Source organism: Phoxinus phoxinus (genome assembly GCF_949152265.1).
Source record: "Phoxinus phoxinus genome assembly, chromosome: 6".
Classification (NCBI taxonomy): domain Eukaryota; kingdom Metazoa; phylum Chordata; class Actinopteri; order Cypriniformes; family Leuciscidae; genus Phoxinus; species Phoxinus phoxinus.
In genome coordinates this window covers 27,636,388-27,660,743 of record NC_136881.1, presented here as the reverse complement: position 1 = coordinate 27,660,743, position 24,356 = coordinate 27,636,388, and the positions used below count along the sequence as shown (strand labels likewise).

Here is a 24,356-nt window from a genome sequence, read left to right as displayed (position 1 = left end):
GGCAACTGATTTCAGTAGAATTTGTCATTAGCATGTTGCTAAGCTAACAGCACACGGTTTTCCAGCCTTGTTCCTGGAGGCACACCAACAGTACACATTATGGATGTCTCACCTATCTGATCCATCCATTTCAGGTCTTGGGAGTCTCTACTACTGAGCTGATGAGGTTTTTTTAGGAATTGTTCTAAAATGTGTATTGTTGGTGTGCTCAGGTATACTCAGTTAACACACATGGCGTAAAAAAAAAACATTTTTTACACTGTAATATGTATTTTTACCAATTTATTTTAATATTGAACGAGTTTCTCTTTCCTTATTTCCTCAAATATGTGAAATGTTGTGACCAAAATAAATTATTGTCGCTGTTTATCAATGGTGGTAGCAATGTATGAGGTCACTTTTAAACCAAGGAGTTTTCTGTTGGTCAACACAGAGATGATGTGCATGACCAATGTCAGCTTGTGCTGAAATCTTTTACCTCTCACATGAAATTCCAGATCACACGGATTTCTTTCGAAATGACTGGATTTCACCGGTAAAATTTAACTAACAATGTTAAATGTGACCAAACCTTTAGAATTTGGCCAAAAACAATGTATCTTAGGAGGCAGCATAATTAAGATGGCTACCTTTTGGAATAGCCTTCCTACTGGGAGCGTGGTTTAATGATGACTTAAAATTTCAGATGGCTTTGAAACAGAGCAAAAGACAGCCAGACTGATACTTAAAAATGGACGGGACGAAGTAGATAGACCATTTTTTTTTCACCCGTCACACTTTTTTGAAGTGTGTAAAAGTTCTGAAGTGCTCTCTCTGGTACGGAATAAAATTGCAAAAGGAAAATATTGTAGTCAACACTTAACAACCACTGTTGTGTAGTTGCTGAGCTGTTCGGATAATAACTAATAGCATCATAAACACTTGTTTCTGTGGGAATAGTGTGAAGTGGCCATATGGTGCTAACTAATTCTCAACAGACTTTTATTAGGAGCTCTACAGCTGTTCAGTCTGAGCACTAAAATATTTGTTCCTTTATTATAAGAATTTGTAATTACATTTGACACTAGGGATAGACGAGTTTCACTGTGTTGGTTTAGCTGTAGGGTTTGGGACCTCCGGCATGGAGAGGGACAAACGCTAAATGAAAGGAATCCACATACAATGTTTATAGTGTTTTAGCTGTTGCTGGTGTTAGACGTCTTTATAAAGGCATGTTTCCAACACTTTTTGACTGTGCTGGTGTCAGAGCTGGTACCCAATTTGGAACCATTCTGTGTATTTCCAAAAAAATAACTAAAAAACTAAAAAAAACTGTGCACCGAAATGCACATAGTGTTATAGGAACAATACTCATGCACTGCTTTGTAAACTGGAGAGCTCAGGAAATAAAGTTTATGCTTAGAGTTTTACTGGCCATGGACATCATGCGTATTATTGATGATCAAAAACGTTTAGAATGGAGACATTTTAAGCATTTTCGACAAAATTAGGGAGTCCCGATATCCTAGCACGGACAAAAAAAATTGCAAAAAAATTTGAAAGCAACTTTTGCAGCAAATCGGCCTATTCCATTTCAATTTAACATTTTGTGATGTGGGATGTGAAATGTTTCACAGTTGCAGTACAATGGCAATAAAACAACCACATTTGTTTGTGTATAATCAAAATAATGGCATGTAAACAGATTTTTTTCTCAAAGAGGTTTGCTCAAGTCATTTAAAATGTGAGTAATTTCTTATCCTGATTATTGTCAATAATCAGATTATTGGCATACATATAAACATAGGTACTGCCACACCATCAAGGTTTTTAATGTTTGAGATGTCCTTCCTCGACAAAAAAAGAAAAAGAAAAAAGGTATGTGAGGCAGTTTGTCTATCTACAGTTTTCCCATCAACACACTTCCTCATCACTTGTCCATTTACAAACTCATGCAAACCACAGTCTGTAGCAAGGCTGTGATTTCCATATGGGTTGTGCAGTGATTCTTTTTCAGACAGCTCAGCAGATGCTTATTATTCAAAAGCCATCAGTGTCTTGGCATGTCATCATGTTTAATGATATTCAGTGTCAGTCCAGCTCAACTCATCATTTATAGGCTTATATTGAACTTGCTAGACCATTAAAGGGGGTCCCAGTGGTGGGTGGACAGGTTTGAGAAACACTGTGCTAGACCATAATGAAACAAGAAACCTAATTTCAGAGGAGTTTTTGAAACTTTTCTGTGACTTGGTAATTATAATACTGATGGAAATTGCACCGGTCTACTGCAGAGGTTTTAACATGACGTATGGGTCTATATATGACAGTTATTTGTGTATTTTGTATTTGGAACAGAAACATGAATCAGTATGTGAGTGAGAAACTTATGGAAATACAACAAAAACGCAACACCTGATGATGCCAATAAGTACAAATTACCAGGATACCTAATGATTTCTTTGCAAGAGAAAAAAAAATAGTTCCATAATATATTCAAATAAAAACACATATTTTATAGAAAAGTTGATTGTAAAATAAATATTAAAATAAGTAACATTATATATAATTATTATAATATTATTAATATTATATTAATAATAATGATACTACTAATACTATAATTAAATTAAGTATATATGTATGTATATATATATATATATAATATATATATATATAACTATATTTTTTGTTCAAAATAAATGCAGAAAAAACATAAATATTAGTACAATTTAAAATATTTTTTTCTATTTAATTTTCCAAAATGTAATTTATTCCTCTGATGGCAAAGCTGAATTTTTAGCATCATTACTCCAGTCTTCAGTGTCACATGATCCTTCAGAAATCACTCGAATATGCTGATTTGGTGCTCAAATAACATGCTTAATTATTATCAATATTTAAAAGTTATGCTGCTGAAGAGTATACATTGTTGTATCAATCAAGCTTGTGTACATGTAGGCTATATATTGTAGTCACATATAAAGTCACAATTGTAAAGGTTTTTTTTAAAGCAGAAATGGCTTCCATAATTAATAGCCCTAAGGATGAATTTGAAATAAGCTTTTAATGACAAAAAGTGAAACTCCACCAACTCCACTTTGTCATGCTTGAGTTTGACAGACATACATACAGAAACATGACAGAATTCAGAGGGCTTTCATTGGTCAGTGACGCACACTGTAGTGTTAACAGGTCGAACATCTCCTACAGTCCACTAAACAGGCCGTACGTGTAATTTTTTCCTCACCTCAAATAACCCTCTGTGTTTGCCTATGCACCGCTGCTTTCAGTATCTGCCATCTCTTCCGTCTTCTGGGTGATACCTTTGTTCTTTGACATCAATGCAAAATGAGACACCCTTTGTGTTTAAGCAAATCGGATGACGGCTATCACATAGTGGCATCTGTGTTTCCAACATCAATATATTTTAGGACATACTGTAGGTCATGACCCTGTATTTTTGATATGCCTGAGGTTACAAAAGCCAGTTTTCTGGTCAGTTGATGACAGCTGCTTCTTACCGTTTCAATTTAGCATTGTAACCACAACAACTAATTCTGAACTATATGGCTTTTTTAGTTTATTAATCTGTATGTTGCCCTCGGGGCAGCTCTAAGCCTAATGTACAGCAAAAAATGGTTAATTTCCATGTTCAGTACAAATATATAACAAGTTTTTCCACTGGAAATGAAAGCACTGTTTGAAAGCACTGTTTGACGTTCTATACAGATAAAGCAGTAGCTTTTCAACCTTGGACCAGATACAATTTCTAACAGGATAGCAGAGGACTGCAAAGTGCAGGAAGTACACGTGTGGAAATAACAAATGATGAGAGGAAACTGGAAAAAAAAGTATTTTCATAAATGATTACAGCTGGGTTATGGTTTGTAATTTAACTCTCATGTGTCTGTTCATACAATAATCCCTCTGAAGACTGAATCCGGTCATGCTGGAAGAACACAGAAAATAAGAGTTATTAGCTGCAGTTTACATCAATTTGAAAAAATCAATCAATCTCCTACTTGAGAAATTGAAATTGGTAATGCCATACTAAAAGGAGATTCACACTGTTATTTAATAATCACTGGAGGTCATTGAGCTGTTGGTTGCCATAAGCTACTAAAGCAAGTGCTGCATTTGGTGGCGGATCATTTTCTGAACTCCCTTTGCTAGTCAAGCTCAGCTAAACTTTTTCGCATCACTGACGATTGTTAAAGGTCAGAGGTCACTGAGTCTCATTGAAAATGGCAGATCACTTTTTTTACTGCAGTCTGAACACCCCTGATTTCCTTAATGATGCAGTGAGTCACATGTTTGGAAGAGATTTGCAGTACATGGTGAAAGAACTAGACAGATCCGCATCAGATTCATTGGCCTGTGTTTTTCTATGCTACATGTAGCTAACGGCTAATGTGAAAAGGGGCGGCTTATTCATCTTGGTCTAAATGTAGGTTAGATATATGACACTGTATTACCATGGGTTTTCATGGTAATGCAGTGTCACATATCTAACCTACATTTAGATCTGAAAGCTTGACTTAAAGAGAGCCACTTTGAAGGAGAAGTTCACGTGTCTAAGTTAAAGCCAGAAAGGACAGGAAAGCTGGAAAACTGCTGAATAAAAAGTTGTGAATACTGCACTATATGTGTGGATATCACATGGACTGAATTTTTTTTAAAATGTCTTCTTCATTTCTAAGCTGAGAGGCTAGGTTTTCCGTGCATTGCTCTATCATAAATGACGTAATTGGCTAAAAGTTGACAAGCTTGTACAGGAACCCCTATGTTAGCACTTCACATTTACACACTTAGGCTGATTTGATATGGTTGAAATAGTATTCCAATTTCAGCATTAGTATTAAGCACACTTTTGTGGAAGCTAATGACATTTGGTACAATGTGTATGAGGAGATTAATTTGTTGGATTAAAGGATCCACAACATTTCAGGCTAGAAGTGGCTAGAAATCAGCAGTGAAACTTTACTCAACCTCATGTCATTTCTAACCTGCCTTAGTTTCTTCTGAGGAACACACACAAAGAAAAAGAATCCAGTTGGGTGAATTCAATACAAACATAGTACATTGTGACTCACTTTAACCCTTAATAAAGCAATTTCAGGAAAAGTGTATGTGCTAAACATTTCCCAATTGCTCCAATTGGTTTTGTTGAAAAACAGCCCAATATGTAAGCAAAAGAAAAAAACAAATGGTGGTAAAAAGCACCTTTTACACTGGTGTTCAGAAACACCAGAAGAAGCAGGTGAGCATTTCTGCCACTTACTGGACTGGAGTGTGAAAGAAAAAAAAACATTTAACACACGCAATGTACTGTCATTGTCTTAACGTCACCCAAAAGGATAATCATTAAAATATTTCCTTTTATGTCCTGCAGAAAAAGAAAAAAAGTTGGGTTTGGAATGATATGAGGGTGAGTAAATGATGCCAGAAATTATATATTACTTTAAACTCAATATGACTTTTAGTATCGTCTCACCAAGAAAACACTAAAATCACACAATGAGAAAAAAAAAAAAATCCTAAACTAAGCTTTTGAGAAAACAATAGCTAAACAATTACATACTACTGTGATAGACCATAATATGCACTTGCTGCACTTCTTAAAGCCAATGAACATAAACACCACACAGATATAGATCCACAACCTACAGTGTGCTGAAACACTACAATACTTGACGTTCCTCTTTCGTCCTCAGGCACACAAACAGTCTCTCTGCTACCTTTGTCCATAAACACCTTTACGAACACACGTGCGCTGATACAGACACACAGAGCACGATACAGTCCATGTAAGTGCTTCTGTTGGGATAATGATTAACAGGATTTGTGGGGCAGCTGCGGAGAGTGGTCAGAGAGTCAGCCGAACAGATTTCAGGTCTGATTTGCGTCTGTGTTTGGGTGGTGAGGCGGAGGAGGGCTTCGTTGTGTTTCCTGTGTCGCAGTTTACGTTTTTTTAGAGCAAGAAAAATGGGCTTATGTAAGGGGTCATGTGATTTAGCCAGAAATAGTGGCGAGGCTACAGCTGCCGTTGCTCCGTTTGCAGATCCTGGGCTTTTTTGGCAGCTTTTAGACAGACTCGCTGAGCATTTTCCCCACCACCACCGAAAACACTCATTGTGCCTGTCTGCAGCCACACGGCCCATAAGCGCTAAAGGAAAGTGCCCTCGTGTAGGTAGCACGTCCTTCCCATGATGCACGAGTGAAAGAGGGGGTGGGATATGGGTAAGAGGATGAAAGAGAGATGTACATGGCCACAGTGCCTGGATGCGGCCCCGCGGCGCGGTGCTCCGGCCCGTGGAGCGCGTGGGTGTGAAGCAGTGAAGCGGAATGGTGCTCTGAAACGAGAGCTGTGGCCTTGGCTGAGGAAGGCAGCGCATGAGGGATTCTCAGGCTGTTACGGTCTCTGTCGTAGCGTCCCGCGCCAAGACGTCAGCCAACCCGTGACACACTCAAAAACACTATTTGGGATGGCTCATTTGTGCTCCATGATAATAGTGAGGGGCGTAAAGTGGAGGACAGCTGTCTTCTTTTCGTCGGATACTTACAGAGAGATGAACAGAATGCATCACTGTGTCCTTGTGAAGGTCCCACTTTGACTAATGCATCTGCGTTTCATAATACATTGAATTCATACTATATTGATGAATTATTAAAATTAACCAAAATATATAGATTTTTTTACATTTATTTTTTAGAAAAGCCCCCACAGAAAAACACATTTAATGTACTAACTGGGTGTTAAATTGACAGGCTCATTATTCATCTGACCATGAGAGAACTAATTCTTAATTTCTGTAACAATTTCGGCAGAAAAAAAAGGATACAGACATTTTTTTTTACAGAGATCTTGAACACTTTCTATTTCTTCTTGCAGGTCAGCACAACTACCTATGTGCTGGGAGGAATGACTGTATCATTGACAAGATTCGGCGGAAAAACTGCCCAGCCTGCAGAGTACGGAAGTGTCTACAAGCTGGGATGAATCTTGGGGGTAACCGAATTTACTTACTATGGGACTAAAATCTGTTGTGAAATGATATGAAACAATTATACCGTCACACCTGAGATCATTAATCTTAAAATATATAAAACATATCTAAGAGATAAAAAAAAAAAAATGATTATTGTGAATGTTATAATAAGAGGCACTGCCTTTTGTGGTAAAGATTTACAATGTTCCACAGAAAAGTTTTTTTTTTTTCAATAAAAGGTAAGTGACTTAAAAGAACATATTGAAAAGTACTTCACATACATCTGTGTTTTTAATATAATTGCAACACAATATGAGTGTGTACTTGGGGAGCTGTTTAATACTTTGAGAGTGTGGTTGATTTCAAAAAGATTTTGGTTGTTGGTGTAACAAATGCTAGGCAAGGGTCACACTGATTGGGGTCAGCTTATTATTGGAATATTATTGAAAACTTTGGGCCACCTTATTATTAAACCCAGCAGACATTGGGGTTTCCTGTGTACATCACTACAGCCATGTAAACTCCTGAAAACAACACATTAGGTAAAGATTAACGAGTGATTCCAAATTTAGAAACGGACAAAAACACAAGCACAAAGACCAGGAGAAACTAAAAACAGTGGAGTTCCATGATGTGCATCTGTATTGTAAGTAGAATCACAACATTTATTTGGCCAGCTCTGATCAAAGCCACGTCTACATGGTTGGGCTGCTAAATGTCAGTTTGTTAGGGGGAAAGTTTCTTAAAAAAAAAAAAATACGTTTAACAAATGTGTGTGTCTCATATGTAGTTTATCTTAAACCAACTACTCTGAATAACAGAGTGAATATCTTTAGTTCTGTAAACAAGATTCCCTACAGTAATGTCTATGTTCTGTCCATTCTGTCCAAGAGCATCTTGAAAGCAATACAAAAATATGTGCCTACCTGAAATTACATTAAGTTCCAATATAGAACGAGAATGATGATGTTTCTTTGATGTCATTACTTGAGAGGGGTCATTCTGCTTTTTTACCTTGGATAGATGACAAATAACATGGGCATGAACTTTATTTTAATACAGGGTTTTCAAACAGTTTAATTACACACACATATATATATATATATATATAGACATAGATATATGTAGACTTCAGATGCAAAGGCCTCTAAGTGCCATCTGAAATTTATTTTAATACAGGGTTTTCAAACAGTTTAATTACACACATATATATATATATATATATATATATATATATATATATATATAGACATAGATATATGTAGACTTCAGATGCAAAGGCCTCTAAGTGCCATCTGAAATTTTCTTCTATGATCATTTTGATCAATAACTGTTTATGTTCAGTTATTTCACTTTAATGGCAATGAAAATGACCTATTAATTGTCATTAAAGTGAAATTACAGAACTTAAATATACGGGCTGGATAAAAATGGTAATTTTAGAAGAAAATTTCAGATGGCATCATGGCACTTAGAGGCTTTTTCATCTGAAGTCTTCATATATATAAACCTATGGAGTTTACTGACACATATGATTTGAAAACGTTAGTTAATTATGTTGATTGAAGTTCATGTATATTGTGGATCCCTGGACCTGCAAAAAGTTCATAACCTTTTAGGTTAACTTATGGTTTACCTAAGTTTTTTTAGGTTAACTTATGGTTAAAGTAAAGTCTATATTTTAGGTTCTATTGATATACTAATATACATTTTGTTTCACCAGTTTTTCATCAAGAAAAAAATGATAAATTACTATGCATTTAAAAGATTAGAAAGTCTCTAAATATTTCATAAAGTTGTTGAGAGCACAAAATCTGAGCATTTATTGGGACTAGAACATATGCCACCTTCAGTCTCAGTTACTGGTGTGATATGAAATCTGTTGGCACAGAAATCTTGCAATTAATATCAAATTGGAACACACACACAGTCAATTAACAGCATCCTGCTGAACTACATAAGAGGTCACATCTATACAGCAGGGATTTAAACTGTGATCCCTGCTATAAGATCCATCGCTACTTCAATAATTACTTCTTGCAGTTTTTCATATCTGAAAGGAGCTGGAGCTGATAGAACACTGCTCCCAGACTACACTGGGGGGTCTTTTCATTAATATCTTGTCAATTTCAAATGATTTATCTCTCTTATAAATCATTTTAAGAACCTTCAATGTTTAACATTTAATTGTAATTATTCATAAAATGGATCAGGCTGCTGAAGCGAACAGCTTTAATAATACACGTTTGTTATTTCTCAGCACGGAAGTCGAAGAAGTTGGGAAAGATGAAAAGCATTAGCGAGGATTCTTCCCTGCAGAACTCAAAGGATGGGCCTCCGTTTCTGACCTCCGAGAAAGAGTTGAGCTCGTCCACCGCTCTCGTCCCCCACGTCCCCGCGGTAGCACCGTTTCTGTCACCAACCGTGTGTAGCGTCCTGGAGCTCATAGAGCCTGAAGTTGTGTTCGCTGGATATGACAACACACAGCCCGACACAACCGACCACCTGCTCACCAGCCTCAACCAGCTCGCCGGCAAACAGATGATCCGAGTGGTCAAGTGGGCCAAAGTACTTCCAGGTACGATTCCAAGGCAAATTCTGGTTGTTTCTCAGATTCCGTCTTCGTCTTCTGCACTTTCACATTGGCAGGGTTATTCAAGGTGAAGTATTCGTTGAGCTGTTAGTCTCTGAAATGTGCTTATAAACCATTGTTACAATCCTTGGCCTGTCAGAGGCTTTGGTATGGTTGAGTAGGGTGGTCATCTTCAAATTCAAAAGACAATTTACAGAACAATCAAGTTCAGAAGATCTAATTCTTCATGCTTTTAACAAGTACCAACTCTTGAGAAAAATGTAAGGGTTGACCTTTATATTCACATATAGTATACTCTACCATTCAAAAGTTTGGGGTCAGTCAGATTTGTTCATGCTTTTGAAAGTCTCTTATGCTCACCAAGACTGTGATAATTTGATCAAGAATCCAGTAAAAATTACATTGTGAAATATTATTACAGTCTAAAATATTTTTTTTTATTTCAAAATGTAATTATCCCTGTGATGGCAAAGCTGGCCGTTACTCCAACATCATTCCAATACTCGGATTTGGTGCTCAAGAAACATTCCTTATTTTTATCAATGTTGAAAACAGAAATGTCTGATGAACAAAAAGCTAGAAAAAAACTCATTTATTTGAAATCTTTACTGTCACTTTTGATCAATTTAATGCATCCTTTCTGAATAATAATAATATGGATTTATTTTCAAATTTCTTACTGACTCTTTTCTTACTTTTTCTCTTTTTCTTTCTTACTAACTTTTGAATGGTAGTGTATGTCCACAAGCTTCCGAGTTAATTTTTAAAACCATGTCAAAAGTAGGTTGCCTTATCATATGGAATCAAAGGTTGATTTTGTCTGTGGTAACAGTAATCGATTGAGAATCACTAGCATATGTTGCATAAATCGCATTACATTATACAATAAAAACATCCCATGCAACTCATATTACACATCTAATTGTGATTTTTATAAAAAAAATATACGTTTTTGCCTTTCCAAATTAAGTTTTCAAGGTACCTTGCTACAAGACGGTTATTTGCTGTATTGCAATTATTTGATACCAGGGTGTCTGCTTGCTATATCCGGATATATAAATAGAAGGCTGAAAACACACCAGGGCAAACTGGCTCACTGACTTTCAAAGACTTCCCAGGCAGGCTTTGGGCAGTCAATGCATCACATGCTCAGCCAATCTACAAGTGATGACTTGCAGATGTTCATTATTAGTTATTTTGTTCTATATCCACATTGTTCTGTGATTTTTAACCACTTTAGGAGTCCAAAACAGCTGATAAGAATGATAATTTGATGGGGGGGGGGGGGGGGGGGGGGTGTATTTCAACACTTAAGTTTAAGTTTTGTAAGTTTGTGCAAATTTCATTGACAATAATTTCAGTTTATAAAAGGATAATGTAAGAAAATGATCATTTATAAGAAAGGATAACACAAGGGACGCTTAGATATTGCCTGGAACGTTACTGTAAAAAATAAATATTACATTGAATTTGCATATTGCAGACAAGCCAAAAATAGTCTATGCTTCACCGATACGTTTATACTGTAGTGTGTCCTCGTGTGGCTAAAATTATAGCCTGTGGGTGACTTCACAGCTCTCAATGTGAGTCTTGGCCAGACTCCAGTCTGCTGTATTGGTAACAGTCTTTGACAACAGGACAATGAGTGGAAACCTTCAGTGATTCATGTAAATCTGATTGTGCCGAGTGCACTGCAAGTCTTTTTCGTTTGTGAACAAATTTCAGCAGCTCTTGAATCGACCTAACACTGTTAGATTCGTAACAGCCACACACATTACATTAACTAAATAAGTAAATAAGACTTTACTTGCTCTTTCCAAACATAATGTTATACTATCCACTTCCACCATGTCTATTTTAAAAGAACAGTATGGATGTTCTCATCATTATTTACTCATCTTTGCTGAACCCTTAATGCTGTAATTTTTCTGTGGAACACAACATTTGAAGCGGCTTTTGCCATATAACAAATGTTCATAGGTACAAAGAGCTGTGTTTTTTTTTTGTGAACAAAAGCACAGGATGGTAGATTCTATTTTGTTTCTTAGAGCCTACAGTTATGGCTTAATATTAGCTCTGCTTCGGGGCAAGTCATGCCCCCGAGTATCCCATATGTCTCTTTGCTCTGTGTTAACCTGCCCTTTATCCCCCCCCACCACCCTCCCCCCTCCCCAGGTTTCCGCAGTCTACCCATTGAGGACCAAATCACGCTGATCCAGTATTCCTGGATGTGTCTGTCCTCCTTCTCCCTCAGCTGGAGATCCTACAAACACACCAACGCCCAAATGCTCTACTTCGCCCCTGACCTCGTCTTCAACGAGTAAGCTAACTCACACAATGCATGTTTACTTCATTTAGAGATGTTGATTTCCATAATATTCAAACTCCATCCAAACATTTTAAGTAAATGGAACAAAACAAAAAAACTTGTTTTCAAAAAAACTACAACACACAGACAAGCATTGGCTATAGAATAACCCTGTCTATGGAATTCAGTGCTTCAAGTTACACAAGTTAAGATAATGATACAAAATGATTAACTCAATAAGCATGTTCCCAGCGGGCATACGACTGTGACCTCAAACCTGTCACTTCAACTTACTCCTCTAGGAAATACATTTTCCCTATAAACGCTTCTTGATAACATTTTATCAGGGCAGAGGTAGGTCAATGGGGCACATAATCAGCACAATCGACAAGAAGTGTTGAGTGGAAAGAGTGTGATTGTGTGCTTTTCAAAGCTAAATGTCCATTTATTGAGTGCAGTGGGAGAAGAGTAAAAATAGAGCACAGTGTCCCCTGCAGGTAAGTTGGAGTACTTCACTGTGTTTGCCAAATGACTTGGAAAGAACTTGGGCAAATGTTGTTTTTACTGAATTAATTGGCAAGAATACATATTAATATATGCTCAGCACCTTATGTGCGACTTCCACACATCCTGATGACAAACAGTCACGCATATTTTTTGGCACGCTGACACAGTTTTGAACGAGCTCTGTTGCTTTAAATCTTGAACAATTAGCACTTGAATTTGAACTCATTTTAACCATGAATCGGTTTATATGAGATCGTGACAACAATCCAAGGGTTGTTCTCCAGGTAATTTAAGCTATGCATAGTGTAGCCAACCACAATATTTGCACAAAAAAAAAACTATATATATAAATATGCATTTCATTGTTTTATTATTTGGTTTTAAGGACATTTTGGTCGCCAAATGTCCAATGTAAAATCTAGGTCCTGAATCAAACCCAGTTGAGAAGCACTGCAGGACTAGCGCAGCAGTGCCCTTAAAAGATATTGATTGAAAACATTGTATGTCTACCTTGAAACAAAAGTTTCCAGGTATCGAGTTGCGACACTTTTCAGTGTCCTCTAAAAGTATGTCAAAAGGAGCCGGAGATAATAAGTTCACATATGTATGATGGTCTGCTGTGTATGCACACTGCTTCCAACTTACACACCTCTCATCATAATTTCCATTAACATCACTTAAAAAAAAAAAACTCTCCATAGCAACTGAAAGAAGAGTCACGAAGAGTTGTCGTTCTCAACAAAATTGATCATTAATGAGAGATGTGTATGGTGTAAATAAAAGGAATATTAAGAAAAGAAATTGTAACGAAACCCTAAACTGAGATTCTTACAGCTGCTGAAACGAGGAATTGAACTCTTTTCATTCCATCTGAAAACAGAAGGTTAGAATATTAAATCAGAATCTCTCAGACTGGAAGAATGGGAAGACAGAATCAGTTCTGGCAGACAAACCTGATCACAGAATGACAGCAGGTTAGACGGATTTGGAAGACAGATACTGTACATGTATTCACCTCGTCACGTATGCAGAAAGACAGACAAACATCTAGAGCCAAACAAACTGGCAGATCAGCAAATCTATCAAGTCAATTATTAACCAGCCAAGAAAGTCTCAAGATGAAACCAAAAGTTGGAAGTAAAATAGATTGTGATGGATTAATTCTGTGATCTATTGAAGCCTTTGTGAACATAGCTTCTTTATTTCAGGCCACGAAGATAGAATTCGTTACATTTATGCCATAGGAAGAGGCTTTACATTGTGTTCGAGATATAAAGCATTGCCTGGGAATCAAACCCATGACCTTGGCATTACAATGCTATGCTCCTCACTTCAGAAATCTTTCTGATGTGCTGTTCGTCCAAACACGATTGACAGTTAGCATACAGTATAGATTGGCGGTATAGTTCTGTTCTGGGCGAGAACTCCCGGCGCATCCGTGCAGCCTAGCATGGCTAGGACAGAACCAACATGAATGTTTTACAGATATCATTATTTCAAGATTTTAAAGTACAACATAATTCAATAATTTATTCTGATTCAAGGGGAATAAGAATGTGAAACCCTGACTGGGAGAGAGGAGGAGCTGGGGATGGAGGAGGGTAATTCACTCCTGAGAAACCCGATAGCTGCTGATAATACTGAAGGAGCTTATATATCTATATGGTTAAAGGCGTCATATTCCTATAGGTAGACGTGGATCAGCTGCTGCGAGCTTGACTAACGTGACCTGCCAGAACTGACGTTACGCTTGATTTTTGGTGTTCAAGAAACATTTCTTATTATTATCCATGTTAAAAACAGCTTTTATATATTAGGTACAGTATATAACTATTTTCATAGCAATTTTTGACAATGTCACAATGAGGTTGTTTACTACAGATCCTCTCTATTTCTCTCCCAGGGAACGTATGCGGCAGTCGGCCATGTACGATCTGTGTGTGGGCATGCGGCAGGTGAGCCAGGAGTTTGTCCGTCTACAGCTAACTTACGAGGAGTTCCTTGCCATGAAGGTTCTGTTGCTGCTCAGCACAGGTGAGATTGTGCGCACAGATGTGCATCTTACACATGTGTTTCAAACAGAGCCACAACATACCGAGAGCCAGCCAACAATAGAGGGAAATAAGCAAACGCACGAATGAATGGATGTCTTCTCTCGCCACGTTTACCTTTAGTACCCGAACTGAGTACGTGGGTGTGTGAGATAAGAGGCATTTGATGGATCACATTCATTGAGACAACAAATTGTAAACACTTCTCTTTCCTTATGGGTAGCTGAAATCAGGAATATTCATAATGAATACTGTATAAAGTGTTCCATACATATTAGATATACTATAATTGACAATATATAATGAGGACATAGTAAGAGTAAGTATAATTAATCAATGAATTAATAATAATGATAATAATGAGTATTATTATTACTACTTATATTATTACTAATTATTATTTAATAATATAATATCATATTTTGTAGACGCACCCATGGCTTACAGCATATGAGACTGAGGGAAAGTTTGAGTTCTGAGTTCTCGTACAGGATAGATTTTAGGATCCACAACCACTTGCTGATCCCTTGGAGCCTTTCCAGAGAGCCCTGCTGTACTTAATAAAATCCAGTCAGGAGATGGGCACTGCTCCAAGAGCCGGTGTTTTTCTCTCCAAAAAGAGAGCTTCATGGAAGGAGAGAGAACGGGAGAAGTGTAGTCAGGGATGGTACATAATTGAAGAGCTGAGGGTTTTGATGGAGCGATTCTTTAAAAAAAAAAAAAGCTTCCCTGATACAAAATCAACATAAAAATAAAACTTAGATGTCCTTTGCAGACTACATCCTTGATGGAGCTTATGCATGTCATTACTGTTTTAAGAGGTAATGACATATGCTGTGCTGTTCAACATGTATGAGATCTGCTGGGAAGAGCTGTTTTGTGTTATAAATAAACCGGTATTTGTATTTCACTGGAAAATCAACCCATTACACAAATCATTGTGGATTAGAGCGCATCGTCATGATCTACTTTATATGCCAATGTTTTGTTTCTATTAACGCCGTTGTATTGTGTACATGTTATCATAATGGTATGATTACAGATTAATGTTTTTATTTTAATACTGCAGCATTTTAAGAAATGGTTTATTTTGGTTCATTTTAACGTGTTATCAACCTTTTTGCCTTGCTAAAGCTATTGTGTCATGCCTTCTACTGTGGGTGTAGTTTTAGTAGAGAGAGAGAGAGAGAGAGAGAGAGAGAGAGAGAGAGAGAGAGAGAGAGAGAGAGAGAGAGAGAGAGAGAGAGAGAGAGAGAGAGAGAGAGAGAGAGAGAGAGAGAGAGAGAGAGAGAGAGAGAGAGAGAGAGACTGTTATTCCTCTTTGACCTTGGCTAAGGTTTCAGAAGCCCTGCAGGCTCTCACATGACCTTATTTGCAATGGTAGTGTTGACCTGCTAAAGAGTAAGTCACTAAACTAAATCCTCTCTTGTTTTTTGCCTTTTTTTAGTCCATTTAAGCTTTTTTGGCTTGTGGTTGACCCAGACATTAGGAAAGAAATATTCTCACAGATGCTCCTTTTGTGCAAAAAGCAATACTGTATGTCTAAAATTCAAGGTGTCCGTGTGATGGTATTGTTATCAGTGTTCATTTCCTTGACAAAAGTCTTTTGTTGAGTGAATCTTACATTAATTTTCATCAACAATTACACCGTGTACGTCAAAGTATTTGGACAGCTGTTTTTTGTTATGTTATGTCTTTGCATTGTACAACAAAATATAAAATTAAGTAGGATTACTGTTTAAGCTTTTAAATGATAAAATTACACATTTTAAGTTGAATGAATATAATTTTTGCTCAATCGACAACACTCACTATTCAAATTAATTGAATAATTCATATTAATAATAAAAACTTTTAAAGTTAACGTGGCCAATCCGTAAACGTTCAAATACTCACTTGTTTAATAATATATCAAGACATAAACAATAAGCAAGTCAATATGCACATAGTTTTAGTAAGGGAAAAAAAGCGTACTAATCTTCTGTGTAAAGACATATGCGCAATTTTACAGTGTTGCCATTACAAAATTCTAAATATTGTTTATAATATTGTAAGCTTTACATTTCTCTTTTTAAAACCTACAATTGTCTCATTCATTTCCATTTTAAGTGCCTCACCATTACCTTGAATTTTTATTTTAAGAAAAAAAGGAACACATCAAATATATTTTTTGTGGTATTCAACATAATGCCACAAGTGTTGTTGATTGACCTTAATTTGATTGAACCCTCTGTATCTCCACATCCAAAGTTGTTACTATCAATAGCATCCGTTTTATGTTAATCTACAGAACAGTGTATTATTCAGTGCACTGACTCATCGTCGCCTCACATGCTGCAATGCTCTTTGACTGACTCTTCCTGTCAGATATGTCAACAAAATGACAGATTCTACTGGCAGAAGAATGTATTTCTTTTGACAAGACACCAATTAGCATGGCGTAATCACCCCACATTGTATTCAGTGGGGCTCTAAAAGGCAGCATGTGGCTAAAGAGGCTGGATGTGGGTCAGTGGGAGAGAAGAAAACAGGGGGAGGTGACCGCGGGTTTAACACACACCTGCTGATGAACCAAGGTGCTTTTCATTCAACGCACAGTCGAGAGCTTGAACCATCCTGAAGGACTTCTTGTTGTAATTTGTTAATGTTAACAAAATGTGTAATCTTTTTAGTTAGTTCCAAGCTAAAAATTGGGAACATGTTTGTGCCTTAAGGCAACACTGAGTACTATTAAATGATGTTGGTTCTTGCATTTTAATAATTTCCATAATTATCACTACAACCTTACGGTGCTGCTAGGTAATTGCTTTTTTAGGCTATACTGCTTTGTCTGCAAAAACGTATTGTTATTATCAAAATCACTTTGAGACAAACAGGAATGAAACAATCAAATTAGCCAGTCAGTGGGATGCAACAAATCGACTAATTTCATCAGAATAGACGTCATTTGCATTTCTTAAAGATGGGTAGAAAGAGAGTGAGTGAGGACGAGCTGTTTCTTTTACAGCTGTCCAGAAGCTGAATGTCATTTCACGTGGTTGGCTGTTGGCCATATGTGCACTTGTTCTCTACACGATAGGAGAGAATTACTCCCTTCAACCTGAACGAGATTCTATCTCTCATCTGCCAAAAGTGAAAGCACTTTTTAGTACTTTGAGTTAATCCTGAATAACTTTACACAAGGGAACATTAATCACCTGAGACGGTAGACTGCGAGACAGACAGATAAGATGGAAGGATGAATAAAGAGACTGACATAGAGACAGATGCATCTTAAAGGGAATAGTGTTGTTTTACTCACTATTCCCACGTGTGTGTGTGTGTGTGTGTGTGTGTGTGTGTGTGTGTGTGTTCACTACTCCTAATGTGTGTGCACTAACTTGGATGGGTTAAGTGCAGAGGACTTATTCAGTGGGTTAACCATACTTGGCCTTCATATGTCACTTTCATATAGCGAGTACTGGCCACTGTTACAAAGTGACATCCTTTTTTTTACTGACAGTGCCCAAAGATGGTCTGAAGAACCAAGGGGCATTTGAGGAGATGCGGGTGAATTACATCAAGGAGCTCCGCCGCTCAGTTGGGAAAGCCACTAACAATTCCGGCCAGACATGGCAGCGCTTCTTCCAGCTCACCAAGCTATTGGACGCCATGCATGAAGTAAGTCGAAACACTCTGTTATTGGCTAATAGATCAAAGTCAGATGCAAATCTGCTCTAGTTATCCAGAGTATGTTTATTAAGCTCATTGGTCTCTCACAATGGTTCCCTTAAAGGGATAGTTCACTTCAAAATGAAAATTATGTCATCATATACTCACCCTCAAGTTGTTTCAAACCTGTATGATTTTCTTTCTTCTGCTGAACACAAAGGAAGATATTTTGAAGAATGTCAGTAACCAAACAGTTAACTGGTCCCATTGACTCCCATAGTAGGAAAAAAAAAATACTATGGAAGTCAATGGGTCTAGTTAACTAAATATCTTCCTTTGTGTTCAGCAGAAGAAAGAAATTCATACAGGTTTGAAACAACTTGAGGGTGAGTATATGATGACAGAATTTTCATTTTGAAATGTGAACTATCCCTTTAAGAGGCAATCATACACATCTAGAAATCCTAACTATACCTTCCTAAACTAATCCCTGTCATGTACTGTTAGAAATACCTCATCTGATTTCCAGAAGGTCTGTCATAATTATGCTAATTGTAATTTTGAATAACATTCAAGCAAAGCAGTTTTAAGATTCTTGATTTGAACATGAGACACATTATATAAAATAGGGATTTTCCAACTTTTTAAAGCATTGTTAGTTGTATATGTTCTTGAAGAAAGATCTGTGTGAGAAAAATTCTAAGCAAGAGATTATAAAAAAGATGTTGTTGCCAAAACTAAATAATCAGCTTTTGTATTGTCATTGCACTAAAGCCACAAGAAATTAAATAATTATCCTGAAAATACTTTGTATTAAGTTGACTATCTTTTTTTTTTCCTACTATTAAATGTAAGATATTTAAGCTTTGTTTTTAAGGCTGTCTTTGGAATAAAATAGGTTGTAATTAAGTTTATTATTTATGACAAGATAAAGTTTTGCACTAAGTTAACATTCTTGGGGTCCCTGGACCTCAGTTTGAAAACCCCAGATGTAAATAAAAGGAACGTAGTTTATAGAATTTCTTTCTAGTAGTAGAAATCATCAGCTTTATTTTAATAGTATCTGTAGCAAGTGCAGACCCCATTATGACTGAAAAATGTACATCATATATACATATATATATATACATAAATCTGTTCTTATTTAAATCAAACACCTCAAATATTTGTCTAAATAAATCAGAATGAGCTGATATTTATGCATCCTCAAGAAGTGACTCACAAATGTGTGTGATTAGAAGCTGAAAAACATTAATGTTTAAAATCACTGGATGTTAAAATATTACAGCTTTATCACAGTATATTACAGATATTTATTTTAATATTAATACAACAGATTATTAAAGAGTTATGTCAAGTGTGCATTCAAATGAAAAACTGCCATCCTTCATGTTGCCACTGAGAGATGAGAGCCGCGGTTCATTTCTGAGAGCTGTTCATTTCTAATCACTTTCTGCATTGCTGCCAGCTCAACATTTTGTAATAGCGCACAAAAGTACTGGGAAACACGTTTTGAATTGCACTTGAGGGCGAAGAACACTTGACAGCAGTGTTGATTTATTAATTTGTAAGATGAAGAGAAACAAGTTCTGCCTAAAAGCGCTTTGGTCAGTTAGACGGAGCATCCACAAATGAGCTCAGCCGCTATACTGTCTTTTCTTTTCTAAAACATCAATACATGTTTACCCAGACTCATGTTTCACCAGAACATTAATGATAAGCACTGAATTAAATATGACAGTTCCCTTGACTGAAGTGTCCCCTCTCTCTCTCTTTACAGCTTGTGGGGAGCCTGTTGGACTTTTGTTTCTACACTTTCCGTGAATCCCAGGCTCTAAAAGTCGAGTTTCCCGAGATGTTGGTGGAAATTATCAGTGACCAGATACCAAAGGTGGAGTCAGGCCTAACAAACACCCTCTACTTTCACAAGAAATGACTGAAAGCTTGCAAAAGGAGGGGAAAATGAAGGATCAAATGAGAGGAAAAACAAGAGGACTCCCAGCCCTCAGAGAGCGAAAAAGAGCAAGCCCGCTATGCACAAAGCAAGGCGTAACGTGATGCTTGGTTTAAAGCCATATAAGGCTTGCGTAGTGAGGGAAGGCAAAGAGTGATCTCTGTACCCGGCCAACGGAGAAGAACTCATATTTCATGTGACTGAGCGTTTCTTACCCCCAAAGACAATGCTGACAATGTTCTATATGGATATGAAGCCATATTCTTTGGTAAAGCTATAGTGCACAGTCACATGTGAATACATCACACACACACACACACACACACACACACACACACACACACACACACACACACACACACACACACACACACACACACACACACTAATATGGGCCCACATACTAGACATATCCTTGACTCCCAGACCTGTCAATCTGCCAGTAAATGCCATTGCATTCTCATGTAACTCTCTCAAATTTTGGCGCTCATAAAATGAGAGATTCAGTAACAAAACTGCTCGTTCTAGCTGGTTAAGACAGAAATATGTCCACAACCGTGTCACTTTCAAGAAACAGAAGATTAAATTGGGGTGTTTGCAACGACGAAATGAGAAAGGACATAATCAAGGGCTACAATACAATAAATTAAGCTGAATTGTGACTAATTGGTGCATACAAGTTATTGTAGAAAGAATCAAATCTAAATTTATCTGCAAAAATGGCATCAATGTATATTTTGATGACTTGAAGTGTTTACATGGAGAGAACTGGCCACGCTGATGGAGTGCTGTGGTGGCCCGATAATTGATAAGCTGAAAAATGGCAGCTCGACAAAAATGCTATTGGATAGGATAATTTTTTTTTTTACATTTGCAATACAGCAAATATTATGGCTCGTCTTGTAAAAAAAAAATGAAGATCACGCAGACACACATGCCACATGTTGTGTGCGAGCTAGGACTGTAGCGAATTTAGTAAATTGTACCCAAGCTGTTACTAAACCAGCTCCCTTTTGACGTTAAGGAAAACACAGTACTAATGTACAGTTCCAGAGGAGAAAGGCATTTTATACGATTGTAAAGTTTTTGTTTTCTTTCAAAGAATCAATCCAGCTAGAAGCCATTTTCTAACAAGGTGCTTCTGTTTTCTTAACGTAAAAAGTAGACGATTTTCAGTAGCAGCACATGTACAGTTAGATACAGTATGTGAATAATCAGCTTTTTTGAAGCATACAGCTTTCATATTAGTAAACAACAATAACAGTAACCTGCTCATAAACACAATATACGTGTATCTTATGATTATAATTGTGGCTTGTAGGCATATTTTTCAAACGTTGTACATAGGAAGTTTCTGATTTAAACCACCTTGCAATTAAAACCTGGCTATTTTGGGAAAATACCAGTCGACTTGAGAGTACTTGAGTGAATTATATCTTTAAAAAAAAAGGAATTTGGACCACTGTTTCATGTTTCATAACCCCACTGTGCTACTGATGGAATCAAAAGAGGTACCGCTTATTCTGTAATGCTGTGAGTCTGAGGACAATGATGGTTTGTGTGCGTTTTGTGCATTTGTGTGTGTGTTTGTTTTTCTGTTTCTCTCAAATTTCCTAAATCCACAAGAAAGCTTCATTTTTGAGAGGGCATTGTTGGTTTTCTCTGTGATAGGATTAGTATGATGCTATTGGCTGATTTTGATTTGCACAGACACGATAATGTGATCATTGGTATATTAGATGTTCTGCTATTGTGTTGGTTATGTAATGTGCTTTGGGTGGGGGGGTGGGGGTCAGTATGGAAGGTTTGTTAACTGGAAAGTTCCAAGAACTTTTGATGTTTGCCTTTGTGATGTAGCTGGTTGGTGGTAAGCGACTGTTGGAGGACAAAAATTATAATAGTTCAAAAAGAACAAATCAATCAATCTGTGGTACCCAGGCAAATCCTATTTCACCGACCTGTCAATACACTGTATGTTGAAAGTTTTTGATGGACCTCAAACTAGATGTTGCAAAGGTATTTACAGTAGTCTCTCCCCCCCACCCCCCAAATCCCTCAACCTTTCCCTTTTTTAAATACACAGATATATAGATATAAAAGAATAGATGTTACAAGGCTCATAGGATGTGAAGTATTTTTGAGAGATTCTATTTTGCTGGACACAATATATTAGTAATTTGTCTAAAAAGAGTATATGAGATCTTTTGTACAGTGAAATGTTTATGCATGCTTTTTGAAAAGACGTTTACAGTGTATTTAAGAAGGGAAACTTGTGCCTTTTTTCTCACAAAAGTTACCATTTTACAGTATCTATTGTAAATAAATCAGAGAATTATTATGTTGAGTTGTATGGAACATTTCTATATTAAATATTTGTCGGCCATCGGGATGTCACATGTCCCCCCTTAACAGTTACTGACTGACCATTGTCAATCAGAATCCAGAGCAAGACCCAGAGAGCATGATGGATACACATTTTTATTTTATTTTTCACATCATTTATTTACTTTTCACAGCAAGAGAGACTTGTTTACTCCCTGAATGTCACTAACTTTAAACTTGTCATTTTGGTCTGTAGTAATGTGAACTAATTGTATGTTTTTGTGTTTTCTTTACCCATCGCTTCGCCTACAAATCTAAAAGCAAAAAAACAACCAAACAAAAAAACGTACATTATGCTAAAAGGAAAAGTACTTGTGGTTGCCAAAACAATTTTTTAAAGTAAATATATTCATGAAAATCAAACAAAGCAAGAAAACATTAAACATTAACTATTTAGTTTTGCACTGTTATAAAAGTTTTTTTTTCCCCATCTGTGTCTCACAAGTTATTGATTTCTTGTGAACTAGCAATGCTCTGTACTATTATTATTTATACAGTATATGAAAAATATATGGAATTTTTAAAAGAGTATACAATAAAAAAAAAATCAACATTTATGTAAGAAAGACAGAACTAGGGCAGGGAGCACAACTGAAGAGCCTGATATGAATTCAGATGTCTATCAGAAACTTAAAGAGAATATAGAATGCCATGCTTGTTCCAGCATGCTTGCAATTTGCGTTACTCCATCACCAAATGATGAAGCTTGAAATACTAAAAGTTAGTGTGGATCCACTGGATGCTTTTGGGTTGCTTGTTACTTCAGCTTTGACAGTCTACATAAGGCATTTTAGATGTGTTTTTGGGGAGTCTAACATGTAAAACTATGCATTTGTACAAATCACATTACCACCAAGCAGCACCTTTGTGCAAAATAAGGGCAAAGCATGGTCAAGGTAACCAATATGTTGAAACAGAATAAAATGCAGCTTACTAGTGAAAATCCACAGATCTCATTTTGTGTTTGAACATTAACACTCATGTGTTAATGGATTTTGATTTTCTTTTTGGGGGATAAACCTGAACCTGTGTGCTATACATTTGTTTGAAGTGACAAAGCCATATCTCTTTTGTGACAAAAGAGCATTTCCTGTTCATATTTGATTTTTTTTCCCCTTTTTTTAAATCAGTGCTTTGTACAATACTTGTTAGCAAATCTCCTCAGTACAGAAATATTCTACATGAGCAAAAGTCAGATGCAATTAGTTCCTCTAAACTGTATATCTTGTTGCAAATCTTGCCATAACTGTGTTTGCAGAAACATCAAGGGATTCCAATAAACCTGTTAACAATTAATTTCTGTGCTCTCTTTCTTTCAGGAATTGGTGTTAATTCTACTGTAAATTTCAGTGTATGTAGAACTACACAAATGTATTCGATTTCGGCTTTAGAGCATCTGCTAATGTTCATCAAGCAAGTTAAGTATTTCAAGTGCATTAGCAAGTGTATTTGAGTTTTGATATATTTGAAATCGAAGTCTATCGATTCTACACAGTCTGGTCATCTGTTCAGAATTAACTTAAGGGCAATTTGCAAAGTTTATACTTTTGTATTGCATTTGTGATTTTTTTAAAACTGCAACTCCCGGTGAGAATTTCAGACACAATGGATCTTGTCAGAAAGTACTTTTCCAGTAGCCACTCACTAACTTCCACTGATTCTCAAACAACTACTGTATGTAAATTACTGTATAAAAATATGCCAAAAGAATTGGCTAGTGGGGCACTAACTTATTGTGAAGTGTTTTACACTTAGGTTTAGTTTGATAATATGATAAGAAAGAGTTTGAGCACTCCAGTGTACAGGTATATACCCAAGAAGACTGAAAAAGTGGACTATTTACAAAAGGTCAATATGTGAAATGTTGTACATTTTGTAATAAATTTCAGGCATTTTTCTGAAACAGACAGCAGTTTTTTTTTTTGCGTTTCAAACTTAC

The 24,356-nt window shown here is 36.6% G+C and overlaps 1 protein-coding gene across 4 annotated transcripts in view; it reads left to right on the top strand.

Annotated features, from left to right (window-relative positions):
- nr3c2 (nuclear receptor subfamily 3, group C, member 2) overlaps nt 1-24,259 on the top strand; it is an 83,701-nt gene extending 59,442 nt beyond the window's left edge. For all 4 annotated transcript variants that reach the window (XM_079615779.1, XM_079615776.1, XM_079615777.1 and 1 more), the window contains 6 exons: nt 6,875-6,991; nt 9,232-9,549; nt 11,740-11,884; nt 14,283-14,413; nt 17,933-18,090; nt 19,862-24,259. In XM_079615779.1, the coding sequence (XP_079471905.1) occupies nt 6,875-6,991; nt 9,232-9,549; nt 11,740-11,884; nt 14,283-14,413; nt 17,933-18,090; nt 19,862-20,017 (1,025 nt within the window). In that variant the 3' untranslated portion in view covers nt 20,018-24,259. The remainder of the gene's footprint in view (nt 1-6,874; nt 6,992-9,231; nt 9,550-11,739; nt 11,885-14,282; nt 14,414-17,932; nt 18,091-19,861) is intronic.
- The last annotated feature ends 97 nt before the right edge of the window (nt 24,260-24,356 follow it).